General features: G+C 30.6%; 1 protein-coding gene across 1 annotated transcript; it reads right to left on the bottom strand.

Annotated features, from left to right (window-relative positions):
* Positions 1-779: 779 nt before the first annotated feature.
* Positions 780-11,307, bottom strand: LOC136975455 (homeobox protein HMX3-B-like). The gene is made up of 2 exons (XM_067270516.1): positions 11,031-11,307; positions 780-1,327 (listed from the first exon to the last, which is right to left on the bottom strand). Exons 1-2 carry the CDS (start codon positions 11,305-11,307, stop codon positions 780-782), a joined length of 825 nt encoding a protein of 274 aa, XP_067126617.1.
* Positions 11,308-17,642: the final 6,335 nt, after the last annotated feature.

Genomic DNA, 17,642 nt, shown 5'->3' on the forward strand with positions numbered 1-17,642 from the left:
TATTATATTAAATTACGTAGGATTATAGATTAAATTGCTAACTATAGTAATAATTTGTATCTGAAAATCAATTTTCCGATTTTAATTTTAAAAAAAATAGACAAGTTCTTCGATTCAATCATCCGATTATTCTTTTTTTATGATTGATTTCCGGTTTACTTTGTAGAATTATACGCAAATTCGTTTAAATCTAATTAAATTATTTTAAAATTCTATAATGTATATTTATAGAAAAGTGTTTTTTAATAAAGATCTTTCCTGAATGCCTTTCTCCGCGAGTGTTTAATGTGATTATACTTTTCCATAGAAAAGGCCGTGGAAAATGATTACGTTCTGTAAGATTAGGCCCCGAGGCCCTCAATATGTTCTTCTGACTTGAAGCTCAAATGTTATCACGATTTTATCATAAAGATTCTGACTCGGGCCTTTATATACGCTAGGGATCATGGCTATGTCCTCAGCTTCCCTTCCTCGTTGGCCTTGTGTATAGAGAAGTAAATATATAGTTTAAAACACACAAGAGAAGTGATTAGAGCAAGGCTCACATAGTGTATTTATTACAATATGATCATGAGGTGTACCAAACAACATCATCGGTGTCACACACCAAGAAAAACAAACTGTATATATACACTGCGTCGTCGCAAACAATCACTAGAAAATAAAGGATGAGGAAGAGATTTTCCACGTCACTTCCACGATAATCACGACTTTTTATTTTTATTTTATTTTATTTTATTTTTTTGATTCTCCTAGAAACACTCACCTACAGGCGAAGGTCATACGAGAGAGGGTAGAGGAGCTCGAACCGAATTCACCTGATTGGGATTAAAGGAGGGGTGATAATAGATGGGTGGATAAGGCGCAGTGGTGGAATCGCTGTTGTGAGCGGACCCACTATCGTGATAGATGATGGGTACGCGTACTAAGCGTTGAGTAGCAGCTGCGTGAGCCATGTTTGCAGCTTCTAATTCGGCTGCCAATTGACGTTTCCATTTATTCCTACGATTCTGAAACCATATTTTCACTTGAGTTTCTGTCAAATGAAGGGATGCGGCTAAACCCGCTCTTTCCGAACTGGAAAGGTATCGTTTCATGTCAAAGGTCGATTCTAATTGAAATACTTGACTTCTGGTGAACACAGTTCGAGTCTTTTTCTTCCTTCGGCTCTTTTTGCTGTCTCTGTTTCCATCTTCTGTTAGATCTTGTTCTCCTTCTCCAGAATCTGATCTCGGATGTCCTGATGGAGGAGAAGATACGGGAGAAGGTAACCTGTTAGCGATGTTAGTTTCCAGTCTATTGGAGATGGGAGATGTCGTTGTTGGACCTGCAACAACAAAACAAAAGTACAATAAATTAATTAATAAAAATCATTAACATCGTTAGCATCATCTCCTAATGAGGAGATAATTGATAATTGATAAAATTTTAATCCGTTAATAGAAAAGAAATGGCTTTTCTATTAACGGAATTATTAACGATGGATGAAAATACAGAAATTAAAGCATCTTCCTGATATTTTTTCTCGTGTCAAAACGTACTTAACAGTCGTTTAAATGGAAACTTTTATATATAAATGTCATAAATTAGCATCATTAAAAATTAATTAAGGAGTTTAAGGATATTAATAAGGATATTCTTCTTAGAAAGGTTAAGATATTCTAGAAATTTATCGTTTAAAGCTATTAAGTTTTAAGTTTCATGGAGAATAAATTTGATAAAGTGAGAGAGAGAAAGAAAGAGAGAGGGAGAGTGAGTGAATGAATTTCTTACAACTTTCACTTGATTATCAATTGTTACACTTTATTTGTTTAATTATAATCAAGCCTGAGGGTATTTATTTAATTTTTGGGAAAAAAATGTCCGCAGGAACAGTTTTAGTATTACCAAGGCATGAAAGGTTTTTAAATAAACGAAAATTTCTCTCCAAAGACGAAGGCAAAAAAAGAGGAAGAAGAATTTGTTTGCTGAAAAAACAATATTAAATTTAACAAAAGAAACGAATATTATTCGTGTAAATAGCCCAATTGATAGGAATTGTTATGTACACAATTGCATTTGTCGCCCCACAGGATATCATTTATGTAACGAAACAATTTTCCACTTTTTGAGTTTTATTGAATTAAAAAAAAGCATTTTTAAATCCACTTTACTCTATCGCAAATTAAATTCCTATAATTTTTTTAAAATCTTTGTTTTCTAATTAAAATGTTTAGATAATTGCCATTTTATAATTTATAACTTAATAAATAGGCCCCATCATAAGGGAAGCAATTTGGCTCGTGTCTAACACTTACTGTGGCCTCAAAAACATAAGTGATCCGGGATTCTCCCGACTCTCGAGAAGCTCTGAATTTGAGATAAAGAGTTAAAATCTATTTAATTAATTATATATCATTAGATATTAAATATTTAATAAGATATAGAAAAGTACTCATAAAAGTAATTATATGATTCTTAATTATAATAAATGATGTGGAAGTAACAAAAATAATATTTATAGCGATTTCATTGAGCGCATTGACGTATTAAATTTTTGAAGCGTAAATACTTTAGAAAATACATCATTTTCATCATCATTACAGGTATTTAGTAGGTTCTAAACTGTATCTATGTTCTCTATTTATCTCTAGAGCTTGGCATTGATAACTCTTGCATCTTTCAAAGAAAAAGGGATTTTTCCCTTCTTTTTCTGAACCTGTCCTTTCACAATCTGTCCCAAATTCGATGGGACAGGTTGTGAAAGGAACCGAAAACTGTTAGAAGGATGTGTAGAAGGATAAAGACAGAGAGAAAGAAGCAGGAAAGGATGTTAGATGATTTGATCGTTTATAACAAGTAATCTATATAAATTCTCCTTAAGAATCTTTCCTTTTCCTTCTTCCTATATAGTGATAGATAATTGATATTCGTGTAAGAACCTTATTACACTAATTATCTACAGGTTTACAGCTGATAAATCTATATATGGATCTAATTCAGCATTCCAGCATCCCGGATAAAGATGATAATCCTCCATATATGTGTTCTTACCGGCATTCTAACCATTTCTAGAAAGTATTGAAGCTCATATGTACTGTACAGTACATGTTTTTCTTTATTGTTATTCAGATACATACCTAGGCATTTAGTAAAAAATAAGAGAAATCTGAAAACAAAGTTAAAACCCGTATTTATTGATTGAAATCACATATGGGTAGAGAAAGAAAGCCTAAGTTATTCCAAAATAATAGTCCGGACTAATTCCCAAGACGTTCATGTTTTACTCTTCTAAAAAATCACAAACTTTATATTTCCTTTTCAAACTGTGGTTAATGTACTTGGATATATTTTCTTCTTTATCTTCAACAAAAGATCCGTCTTTCAAATCCTGGCTTCGGATGGATGGACGTTCTCTTCTCCCTTTGATGTGGACTTAACTGTGTAAGTGTATCTCGGTTTGTATTCCTATTCCTGACATCATCTTGAGAATAAATCTTACTGTTAAGTTTAATACGATTTCCTGCCCCTCTCCAAACTGTTACGAAATGCCTTTCGATTTAAAAATCTTCTCTTCACAAGAAGAATTTATTAAATTTTCGGTTTATTTAAATGAAACTTTTGCTTTTCCTTCACCAATTCCTCTAGACGTACCGCTGTCTTTTTTCCAGAATTAGTCATTCGTCATGTCTACGTTCCAGCATCACCTCCGCATCTTTCTTCCTACATCACGCTCTTCGTATGACTCATTCTAATTACTCAACGGTTACAACTTACAAATCATATTGTTTAAAATATGCTTATATAAATTTCGAGTAAGTGAATAACTTATTTAAATCATAATTTACATAATTTAATTCTTTACACTTCGAAGGATGAATTATAAAAGCATCTCTAAAGAGTGTTACGTACGCTTAAATATTATTAAATATCTCAAAATTTCTATAGAATTCAGGCTTAATTTTATCTTTAAATTAAAACTATACATAAAATTCAATTATTATTAGGTTTTTTGTTTTTTAGGTGTAGGTTAACTTTAAGCCTTATTTAGAAAACGTTTAAACATAGCTTCTCTCTCACTTTCTCTGTGATTGCTGAATATAGTTAAACTGTTTAAACATCAGGTATTAGTTAAATAGATAATCTAAGCCATGAAAATCTCGGAAATGTTGTAATTGATCCATATTACATATTCACATATGAATAGACTCGTGATATTTAATCATCTGCATTAGTCTAAAAGGCTTCTCACTATCGCAATCCCTGAAATGATTCTGTATTCCTTCAAAAAGATTAGAAAAATTCGTTTAATTTTAAAAAAATATTTGATACCCTGCTCTAAAATTCGATAATATAATTAAAAAGCTGTTGAATTTGCTTTAAAATAGTTTTAAAAATCCTTAAGGTAAGATCAGATTTTCATTTTCTTTTAAAGAAAGTGGCGACCAGACAGAAAAACGCATTTATGAAGGTGTTAGACTAATTCTCTTTCCTCCTTATAGAGAATTAAATACCTAATTATGCATCTTAGTATACAGTAGTACCATATATTAGTCATTTATAATCCTATTAATAACGATATCTCATAATATAATTGCTTAAAGTAGGCCTAACCAGAATATATAGATGTAGTTCCTTAGCTTTAACGTTCCGTTAATTGACTACATTCTCGAGAAAATATAGAAAAAAATATTTTAAAATTATAATCAAAGGGAAAAACTAAGCGTAAAGAAGATCGGAGGAACGAGAAATATCAACAATTGCCTTAAGGATACAAAATATAGGCCTGTACGGAATAAAAATGTATGTAAAAAATCATGTAAATTTACCTGAAAAGCCATGGAATTTACCCAAGAAAATTAATTGTATAATCTATATAATATAAAACATAAAATATAAGACTAAGCTGTATAATATAACACCGATTCTGTATAGGCTATGCTGTATCAGTGTGTTACACTACAAAATTTACACTCGGTCTTATATATAGAACTGTATATATGTAAAATTGTATACACTAGTAATATATATCAGTAACCTATATTACATTATACAATCTATATAGAGTTTTAGCTTATATTATATAGATTATACAATTGATTTTTCTGTAGTGTCAGTGTATTAGACAGTAGTGTAACCAGGGAGAGACCATAAGTGAACCTGGCCCCCTTTGTAAATAAATAAAGAAAGAACAACAAATAAATATAGGATAAAAATTTGAATATAGGAAATAGGAGGCCCTAAGTTTTCTCCGGGCCCGAGGAATATCTCAACTTCCCTCTCTCTCTCGGCAACGCTGCATATATACAATATAACATTGTGCTGTATTGTACAGTACAGTACGGTACATTCACAGGGAAAATATAGGTTTGCACATTTGAACTCGGACCCGCTAATATCGATTCTAATTATGCTACTGGTATTACATTACGTATATTTATATATAAAATAGAGTAAAATAGGCATAAATAACAAAATTTCTACTACAGAAAAGCGAAAATTACACCCCATTTATCTATCATTATATAAATAGTATCTCAATTTACAGTAAAATTTTACTGTTAATTTATATTTATAAATGATTTTAGAAACGTTTCTTATACGTTAAAAGATACAGAAATTGTCCTAATAAATAAAAATTTATTTAAAAAAAGTTACTTAATTAAAAAGAGATGCGAGTAGAGTTAATATTAATTTTAAAATATGTATCTTACTATTTAGCCCAAAAGACAGTTAATCATTGTCAAACAAAAACAATGCTCGGATTCAGTTTCAGTTTACGATTCGTTTTCACAAATATACTTGGACACAGATACAAGATGCAGTCAACTGACAAGTCACCTTGTTGTATACGTATGTACAGTGTATAAATAGCATCATTAAACTTCGATTTAAGACTCCCACTTTTAAAAAAGGGATATCTAGGTGCTAATTACAAATAAAAATAGCTTAATTAGAGTAAAATAGAATTATTAATAATGTGTTTAAAATAAATTAAGTAAAACTATAAGCAAACAATATAAAATTTTATTTCATGATGATTTCTGAAGATGGTGAAAGAAGCACCCCGATTTAAAGATTCGGGATCATCTTTAAATCCCTTTAAAGACCCTTTAAATCGGGGTGTTCCTTTGTTTCGAGGTTTGTATCTTAAATTGTATGTTAATATGTAAGCTCTATTTATAGTAAGGTATATTTAAGAAGTAAATGATTAGATGCTTTGCTCGTTACTTCCTTACTGAAGTGGATATCAGTAAGGAATAAAAAGTTGCAAAACGATATTAAATGATTTCAAATAACACAATTAAAATGATAAGGAGCTTATATTATTAAAAAAATAGAATTTTTATTTAATTTAATTCTCATATAAAAGGGATATTGGTTCACTCGATCTTATGGTAAACTAAGCTTTCCTGCATAGATATTTAAGTGTTTTGGTTGAAAAAATGTTTTTAAAATTTCTTATTTTCCGCAGATGAGTGAAGATATCTTTCTCCAATTTATTAAAATTATATTTATTGACATCTTTCATTAATTAAACTAGAGATATTTATCGATATCAATCAAGGTTAATATAATGGTAGCGCTCTTTAAAAGATATATTTATATAAATCTTAATGAAAAATACCCTTATATAGAGCTCAATGGAAAATAACCTTTAAACAGAGCTCAACGAAATATACTGTATCTTTACATATAGCTCTTATTTAGAGCTCTATGAGAGATATTCTTATGTATAGCTCTATGAAATTATATAGAAGTTATGCAGAGAAATTATATAGGCCACCCTTAAACAGAGCTCATCGACATACCTTTAGTGTTCAATGGACGATACCTATCTATGAAAGATAGGTATCATCCATAGGCAAATCTTAATAGTAGTGTTCAATAAAAGGCGTCTGTCTCTATTGATTCGTTTCCAGTTACCGCCCTTAAAATGTAATTTTAATTTTATATTATATTTATTTAAATTTTTCATAAATTTTTATTGTTGTAAAAATGAAACATTGTGCATAATAGCTCGTCAATATGAACATTTTCGTACAGGATCAGCGTCATTACAAGGAAAACCCTCTTCCCTGTAGGCTTGCGCCCTTCCAAATGGAAAAGCGATGTAGTCAGTAAATAGCAGCTTGTGGGAAGAAAGTCAATTTGTCACAAGGCCCAGTCGCCAATGACGACATGCATTTTTTTTTTTTTTTTAAGTGACAACAGCTTTATAAAGGGCCTACAGCTTCATTAAAAGATGGAAATTTCTTTCGTTTTCTATTTCTGTTTTACTCTTAAAGGGTTCAATTTGAGGCTAAATGATCGAGCATTTAACACTTTTTTCCTCCTCCCCCTTCTACTCGATACAATGTTTATAAATTTTAACAAATTAAAAATGAAGAGGAAAGATTTAAAAGTTAATTGACGTCATTAAGTTAATGATGATGAACCTTTAAAAATCTCCGCATTATCGTTAAGATGATGATGTAAAAGATAAGTACTGTAGTAGCATTTTATAAAAGAAGCTTTAATACTCATTTAATTCGTAAATCGAGTGATCAGTATTAAAGTATGAAAATAGAGCGTAAAATAGTTTACTTGAAGACTGTCATATGTTATAAAAAATATTCGAAATTCCTGTTGACAGTTTTATTTAATGAAATTCTATTGTCTGTAATGGTTAATAACGCTTCAAACTTTCTAAATTTTATAGAAAATGTGTGAAATTATCTTTATTTAAATATATTCTTTATTTATCTTTACAAAATTTAAGTATAATAACCGAAAAATAGGAGTACTTAGAAGACTTTTAGAGTAACTCTCATAGGACGAATGGGTGCTTATATAAGCTCTATAGTATATTATATACTAGATATATTATAACTCTAATATATCTCGGTAAAAGAGATAATTCTAGTTAAAATTTTATAATTAATAGAGAAAAATATGTCTTTACAATATTCAAATAGAAATAGGCTATAAGATATCCTTACAGCATTATGAAATCACGATGATAATTCTGTACTAATGCTCTTAAAATCATTTGATATTGTTATAAATTTCCTATAGAATATCTTTAACAGTTTATCAACATTATTTTTTATTTAAGGAATAAAAGAATTATAAATAATTTTCATAAAAAAGCTTGATATCTTCTTTTTATAAGTAGAAAATTCTTTTTTTTTATAATAATTTATTTAAAATATATGAAATATTTATATTTTAATAGGCGATATAATTTTTAAACTTATAATTTTTATGCTTATCAAGGAAAAAAAAAAGTTAAAACTTTAATTTTTCTCGACTAAAAACCAGTCGTTAATTAGAGAAACGGTTAATTCTACGATATTCTACATTTAAAAAATGTTAGAAAAAAAAAGAAATAGTGATTAAATATCTTAAATATGAAATAAATTGAAATAAATATAAATTCACAGAAGTATGTAATAACATATTAGCATTTTTCCTTCCCTTTAACTTAAAATCTGAAGCTAATTTACACACAAAAATCTTGTTTTTTGCACGTTTTTTGAATTAGAAATTAAGAAATATATAAATATAAAATATAAGCTATTAGCATAAGTTGTAATACACTGGATGGCCCAGTCAGTTTACTGTTTTCTGGGTACTGTACACCAGCGTGTATATTAATAAATCGACGTAATCTTTTACAGGATTGGTGGAAAAAAAACCTATGACAATGGTTAACTTTTGTTCATCGTACTCTGTATAAGCTGGCCTCGTAATTGACATAAATAAGTAGTATACGGGATGTAATCGTAACATTTTACGTGGTACAACCATACGTAAAATGTTACGAGCCGCTTTAAAGCATTATTGTCTGGAGATTTAATGGAAAAAACACAATCATCTCCTTAATTTGAAGCACATATTTGTAAAATTTAAACAATTTTTTATTAATTTGATACCGAGGTCAAGTGGGATGACGAAAATGTAAATTCAATATACTGTTTATTTATCGTATAAACGATGCTAAGGATTCTTTTAGTAAGCGGGGAAGAGAGGAAGAAGAAAAAGGAAGGAAAAGAAGAAGAAACTTCATTTAAGAACCTATTTAGGGAGTCGGGAATAGGTAGTATTAGGGAATAAAAACCTTATTTTCAGTGAGATATTTTCGGTTTCTCTTGATTTGCTCGGGGAGAAGTTCCAGCAATTGCGTCGATCTTCTTTTATTTATACCTTCCCTATTGAAGGAATTTCAGGAGCTGTTGCAGGAGAATTGCTCGACCCAGAAGTGGGAAGAAGTTGGAAAATCCACTCTTTCATCCTGACAGAAGAGGGAGAGGGCCGAATGCGGGTAATCAAGTGGCGATGTCGTCGGGTGCAGTCCAATTTAGCCGGGTTGTCGGCCTGTCACACTCTCTTAAGAGGCCCGATGTCCACTTGCTGCACCAATCGAAGGATGGCTGATGTCGGTGTTAAATGTTTCATTGGTATCTTCCGTTGCTAAGCAACGCTATCTTGGGACCTCTAAATCCGTTCAAGAAATAGGATCATCTCAATTGGCTTTAAGAAATCTTTGGGGGAAATTATCAACTTTTAAAGAAGTTGTTCCTATTTACTATACTTTTAAATTGACCAAATGTCTTTTTCTATAACTCTTTGTTAACATCTCGTTTCCGATTTAACCAACTGTAACTTAAAGAATGTAATAGTAATGGGGTTATTAATTGAGTTTTATGTAACAGACCATGACACACTTGTTGAAGCCATCAACCTTCGAAATTTCATTCAATTCAACCTTAAAAAAAAACAAAAATTTCTTCCCCAAAATTTAAATTTAACATATTTCAACGAATTAAAAGCTTTTTAAATATATTTTAACACTTATAATACGTAATTTTTAAGATTGTTGCAACAAATATCACAAATCCTAAGCCGCACATCTCCATAGAATGTAATAAATATCCAAACATATTTCATTATATTTATAAAAATACTAAAATAAGCTTACAAATCCTTCAAAAAAGTCGTTTATTTTATGAATTTCTGGATACTTTTATCAGATTTAACGCATCACCACTATGATTAAATTAGTTTAAATACATGATTAATTAATGCTTTTAATATACAATATATTTAAAAATTATTTCTAGTGTATTTTAGCGTAATTTTAATTCAAAAATATCGATTTTTTTAAAGATTTAGGGCCTGTAGGCCGCAACGATTTGATCGTCGTTTTCCTCCATTCGACTCTTATTCCCCGAGAAAGAAGGAATTCCCTTCCGTCTTGCTCAATTTTTTAAGATTTGTGTCGCTGTCAACTCTTATACTCTAGCAAATTTCTCCTTAACTTAAGCAAAAATCTCCTTTTGTTCGACTGGAGTCAATTCAAATGGTCATAAAGACATTATATTCCTAACAAATAGGCCTATTTATAAATATAATTTGTCAGCAATCGTCACTACTATCCTACTACTTTAAAATCGAATAAAAATCTACTTAAACAAGAAATATTTTACTATTTTTAAATAATTCTGAATTTATACTAATAAATCGGAATATTTTCTGTATTTTTACACAGTTTATCAATATTTTATCAGGTTTCCTGGCCTAAAATTTGTCTTTTAGAGAGATGAAGATAGTAGCGGTATTTAAATTAAGATTTATTTATTTATTCGTTTATTACAGTTTTTAGAATTAATTTACATAAAATTTGACTAAATTTGACACGTGTTTCTTAAGAATTTATTAATTAAATCAGCTTTTAACATTAAAAACGCTTTGTTTTTCTCTAAAACACCAAGCTTAGACTTACATTAATTTGCATGAAAACAGGCTTAAAATTACGTTTAATTCTCCTAATTTTTAAAGATTTATTTTCTTACAGAAAAAGTTTATTATTATTATTATTTTTTTACAAGATTTACTAAATTTAAAGTAATTATTTCGCAATTTTCTAACCTGGAAAAAGTAGTTTAAGTGTTTTTCCCCCGTATGAAAATAACGAAAGAGTTATAGAGGCCCTACACGAGTTAAAGGATCGATGAGGCGAGAACAAAGTAGATGATGAGGAGGGGATGAATTGAAATTTTACTCACCTGAGGCCCACGGGTACCACGGACTTGGCTTCCGCACCGGAAGCAGACTAGAAGGTCGTACCACATTGAGTGGCGTGTCAAAGGTCAACCGCGAGATGGCAGCACGATCATCCACACTCACCGAACTATCGGCCAAGTTCTTTCTTTTTGGTTCCGTTCTATTCAAAATGTTAATGATAGAAAAAGGATTTTTGGAAGCGGCAACACCGGCCTTGGCTTCCTGATTGACACTCGTTTCGCTTTTGCAAATCTGTTCCTCCTTCCTTTCCGACGACATCTTTAAAAAAATTTTTTATCGGAAACTCATCGGGATATGACGAAATTATTAACTAGAACACGGGCCTTTAGACGTTTGAGGCCCGAAGACAGCCATTCTGATCGAAAGCCCTATCTGGATCTGGCAAGACGCCATAGCGACGCTCCATTGGATGGACGCGTATGGGACCTCCCCTGTCTCATTCGTCCAATGGCAGGCGGTCAACTCTCTTCCACTCTTCCAGTTATCTTAATTGAGAACAAATGTATAATAATTGGCAGAAATAAAATCTCTTCCATTATTTAATACTCGCGCCCACCGAGTCGAACCCACTTTGCAATTAGTTCCGACATTTTTTCGATTTAACCAATCACTTATCCTCTTTCGTATATAATTTTTAGACCTCGTATGCCACAATTTGCATTAAATTTGGAAGATTTATCGGAGACCGAAAAATCTTCCGATTTTAAAAAGTAAATCGATGTTTCCCACACCAACTTTTCACTTCTTAATTACCAAACGTGAGGCTTTTTTCGATTAATTTCTATATAAAGTTTCCGTTTATAAGTTAATTAACATATACGAGGCTCACTGAGTGAGATTTTTAAGCTTGATTTATTAAAAATTAGAAGACTTTTTCGGTTAATTCATCCCAAATGCGAGATACTCTATGTGAGGTTTTCACAGAATTAATGTCTTGTATGAGGTTTTTGAATGGAATTTTCGTTTATTTATAAATTTAAACAAATTTTTTCTTTAGATAAATTAATTAAAACATTAAAAACGTCATCAGAGAATGAATAAAATTATTATCTGATTAATTCTTTATTAAAATAAGTAAACAAATTATTAATATTATAAAAACAATAACTTAATTAATATTAGATTATAACAATATTAATTTTTTTAAATGCTTCATCTTTACGGTATTTTAACAGCTTTTAAATGAGTACTTAATTCGAATTAATTTTAATTAATTTTTTTAGTTTATTAAATATAATAATTTAAATATTATTTTATAAAATGAAGAATCCAGAGTTTATTAAAATGCTTTAAAAGTATAATTTAACATATATTTTTATATAATAAGATGGCTCTGAACTGGTATTTGAATTTAATATCAACGTGTATTAATTAGATTTTATTTAATTAAAATAAATGAATATTTATAGAAGTTTTATTAAAGAATTGTGTAGAATCGAAGTCAATTTCTTATTATTTAGTTTATTATTTTTTCAGGTGTTTGTTTATATTTTATTAAGGTAAAATCTCTCAGTTTTATTAAATAAATTAGCGACTAATGCGAGGTTTACATTATATACATGTGTCAAGCGTGAGATTTTTTTCGATAAATTACTACCAAATATGAGAATTCTACTAGTGTCAACCGCGAGATGACATATATTCATGTAATATATTCATAAATATTCATGTAATGTAATATTTTCGAGGGTTCAGAAGGAATAGGAATATTTCATATATTGAATAAAAGCACTAAAACGAAGCTTAGTTGATAAAACATAATGTTTTTGAAGAAGACACACTTCATCCGTGGGCTAACTGTGTTGACATAACTTTTAGTGTTATAAGGACATTATTACTAGAGAGGCATTGTAATTCTTCCCTTCCATTTTCAGTCGGGACAATGCACTGCTTGATAATGACCGAGGTTTACATAGAACCCATCTCCAACCATTGTGCACCTCCGAGGGTTCCTCTTCAAATGGATAGATTTTACTCGCTCTATTATGTTCTAAACAGCTTATTGCAAACTCAAATAGAACGGAGAAGCTGTTTCTATTCATCCTGCACAACAGATGCTGTTGAATGAAGTAGAGCCTGCAGCCACGATCGCTCTCGCAATATTAAATATGCGGCATAAAGAAATTATTTTCGACTTCACCTTACTCTCTTTCCAATTTGCATTTCAAGTAGCCTTCAGGCGACTGGTCTACAAATTTATATCTTTCAAAGGCTACAAATGTTCGCTAAAGGAGACCGAAAATTGTGGCCCACGAGACTTTTTTATATTATTATCTACCAAACAAACATCCTAAGTTGAATGCTTTTACATGTCAAAAAATATATTAAAAAATATATTTGAATTTATGCAGATTTATAGGAATTTTTAGGGACTTTATGAGGATATAGGAGTTTTATATATGAATTTATATTCTAAAAATTCTAAAATATATGGTGAAAATTTGAATCACAGCAATTTTAAAAAAATGTTATAATGGAAGGAAACCATCCGTTTGTTTGTCGGTCAGTAGATACTTCAAATCCTATTTGGTTACATTCAGAGGAGAATGATCAAAAGAAAAATCGGCAAAGCGGGTCCGCAGGACTTTTTTCTGGACTGATGGGGTCTGCCACTAAATCCATTTGGGATCGAGGGAGCATGGGCAAGTAATGGACCGTCTGACATTCATTGTGTCATGATCTGACTGCAAATCCCCCAAGATCGTCCATTACCGTCTCATAAATTTCTAGACGGCCTGGTCCGTCCTTCTGCTTTAAATGACTGCTAATGGGACATCGTGTAGCCTTCTATTCCAAATATCGGGGCATGTTTCTCTTACATCGACTTCATTTATGTAAATATTAAAAATTTCCATGATAAAAATCAATAAAAAGATTTAAAATATATTTAATTTAACATAAAATTCCTCAAGATTGATTCATTTTAATGGTAATTAATGTTATAGCTATGTATATATTTACAATAATCGGAGGCTTACAAATATTATTGATTTTTTGAAAAATTACGTTCGATAATTAACTTTTTTTTTTTTACATAAAACGTCATTATATATTTATCATTTGAAACGTTTTAAGAATTGTTAGTCCATAAGCACTTATTAAACAAATAAAAAAGAAAGAAAAAAGGAGGGAAGAAAGCTTCCATCTACGATCAGTGACGTCAGCTATTTGCTTGGTGTTTCGATCATTATGTTTGTCCGTCCAAGTGAAAGTAGTTGCAAAAGATAAAAAACCTCAACGCCTTTTCAAAATCGCGATTTGGAGCTATCCAAACTTTGGTATACGACTATGTATGCGGCCTTCAATAGTTGTCAGTTCCTATTTGATACATGTCGGCCCATCACGGAACGATAAGGTGTAATCCCCCTGTGAGACCAGCCATCGATGGAGTTGGTTCCTTGCTTCAATGCTTCTGACGTCCCTCGAGATCCCGAACAGAGCTTCCCCCTAGACTGAAGCGACACTCCGTGAAATTTCCTAATCTGGGATGGAATCAGGATGCGCCATTTTTTTTTTTTTCCTTTTTTCTTTTCCTTTAGCTACTGCTGCTGCTATCACTTCTCGGTCGTTTCGTATATAGAGAAGAGTATCTTCGTCATTCCAGCTCTCTTCTTGCAAGTGGCAAGCAAATTTTCTAAATCTGTTTTTCTGCATTTTTGCTTAAAAAACCAATCTCTACCGCTATTTTCTTTTTTTTTTTTCCAAATCCCGGAGGTGACGGAATGGTTCGTTATGTGGCAACGTGTTGATTTGTCTGTATTCGAGTTCAGTAAGGCTTGAAATCCGGAGTGTGACGAGTGCGAAGTATTTTTTCCACTCAGATTTGTGGCTTTGAATGTTTCGACAGCAAAAATCCGTCGAGAAACTGTTCGAAATTACTTTAAAGCCAGAAAAAACTTCGATAGTAAAAAAAAATCAATCAAAAATTCGTTTGACGTTCTTAGTTTTGGATATTTTTATTTTCTGTTTAGTCAATTCGGTTTTGTATATTTTTTAAAGATAAATAAAAACGGATATTTTCTTACTTATCTTCTCTCCTTTTCTCTCGCTCTCTCTCTTTTTTCCTTTTTAAATAACTTGCTTATTTTAACGAGTTATCATGAATCGAATATAACTTGTCAGCATGAAAACGCTGTATAAAAACATTGTCTAAATGAGGTATAATTTATTTTATAAATATTTTAAATATATATATATATGAGGTATTTAATGTCTATTAATTTAAATATAGCTTTAAAACATTATATTTAACTAAATAATAGTTTAGAGAGCTTGCTTCATCACTTACCTTGTCGAATACACGAAGAGTGCTTAATATGAGCTCTATTGGGCCAGGTCCATAATGGGGCAATACCTAGAAATATAGGAAAAGGGGCTTATTTTCATAGCTATCAATTGAAATCTATTTTCTTGGCGAGTACAGGAAGCGATGGAAATGAAAATAGGCCCTTTAGCGCGCACAGGAAGAGGAAAACTTTACGAAAAGAAAGCTGTTTATGAGATTTTTAGATGAACTGAAGGTTCTATACGGTCCAATTTAGTAAATTTCTCTTTGTCACACATAAAGGCTTAATTTTTCTATAAATTACAATTATATATAGATCAGTTAATAATATTTGTATGCATAAATAGTAGGCCTAATTAAAATTAAATTAAATCCTAAATGTGGATATTATATATATATATTTAAATAAACGAAAAAAATCTTTGAAAAAATATAGAAAAAACAGAAAAAAGTCAAACATCTGAAGGACTGTTACATTACCAATATTGTGTGACGTAACCAGTAGACTATAAATGGAAATATAATTAATCCAAGAATGATTTTATCAAATCCTTATAATCGCTAGTCAGATTACAGGAGCCATCTGTCAGAAGTAAGATCACGTGATAACGAGGGCTAATTTAGAGATTAAAAGTTAGGGAAACTAAAGCTTCTTTTCTCTCCGACCCTCTATAATGACAGGTATTGTAACCCTCCTAATAGCCATATAATTCTGTAAATTTAATTATAAATAGCTCTTTTATAACATTAGATAAATATATATATATTGAATTCTTTCGGTTTGTTAACAGAAATCTTCATGTAATTTCGTTAGATTATATTTGACGGTAAGATCATTTCTTCTACAAGATAATCAGATGAGATGCGAATTGATTATCTTATTATTGTAGGAAAAAGGTTTATAAGCTTAAATAAAGACTTTGATAATATAGGTTATATTTAAGATTTTACATATTATTTAAGCTTTATTACATATCTAAAGTCCTAAGTTCTAACATATAAAAGGCCCTTCTACTAAAAAGCGTGAGGACCTAAGCTGTCTTGTTTAGCTTAAGTGTAAATTTTTCATTCTGTTTATCTAACGTGTCTTTACAGTTTAGAGTTTATAAGCTAAATAAAACTTATTTAAATTATATTTAAGCATATAAGATCAAAATAAACCCTTTTCGACATTACTATTTAAGCCTTATTTACTCATATTTAGACTTTAAAGTTAATTATTAACCGTTTAAATAGATTAAAATTTAGCTTTTTATTATTTATTTAAATTATATATAACTCATACAGTACATTTGTTTTAATTACCGTAAATAACTTAAAATTTAAATTAGTAAGGCCTTATATACATCTATAGATTTATAAGCCCTTAACAATTAAAGCCGCGCGTGGGGAAAATAATTAAGCAATTAATATAGTTAAAACCCTTTTCTTTAATTAGCATTTACGAAGGTAATTATTATAATAATAAGAGTTAAGAAAGGAAAAATGATGTAGAAGAATTGTAGAGAATTGGTTTCATCCAAGGATTTATTATTACGTTACGTAGACATGCGGGCCAGATAATGAGGCGATTATTCGTGTATAATTTTGCAGATGTTAATATTTGAAGAGCCTTAGAGGGCGATTCTCTACTCCCAACATAAAGGATCTAATCCGCTTGTAGTAACCGGTTATCACTAAGGAGATTTTCACCGAATGCTCCTGAGATTCCAAGAGAAAAAAGGATGATTACGATCCACAGATTCGGCAATCGGCTCTTTCTGAATTATACAGAAGGCGAAAGCTCTGATTGGCAGAAGGACCGCGAAACAAAATTAATGTTCACATTGTTTATTTAAGCGGAACTTTCTCCAAATAAACTTCAACCGGGATTACCTCTAATCTCAACTAGCCTATTTATCTTTTAATATTGCAGTTTTTACGATGGTTTAACTCTACACAAATATATACATTTTTTCCTTCTTTTTCTTCTCCTTCTTTCTAACTTCTATATTTAAATGCCTTTCTTAATAATTAATTTTATTATTCTATCAATTAAAATTTTAATTATGTTTTTGTCTTTATATCTTATTCTATGGACGCTTATGTATTATGGCTCTTAAACGTAGGACTGTAGACACAAAGGATCTTATAGATACTATCTCAGATATAAAGGTTCTTATAGGTACTATTGAAGTGTAAAGGCTCTTATAGATATTATCGCAGGTGTAAAAGCTCTTGCACGGTCAATTGCAGGCGTGAAGGCTTTTTTAGGTGTTATTATAGACATAGAGGATTTTTATAGGTATTATCGCAAGTGCAAAGGCAT

The sequence above is a fragment of the Centruroides vittatus genome, unplaced genomic scaffold, assembly GCF_030686945.1.
Source record: "Centruroides vittatus isolate TY-2023 unplaced genomic scaffold, ASM3068694v2 contig_371, whole genome shotgun sequence".
NCBI lineage: Eukaryota > Metazoa > Arthropoda > Arachnida > Scorpiones > Buthidae > Centruroides > Centruroides vittatus.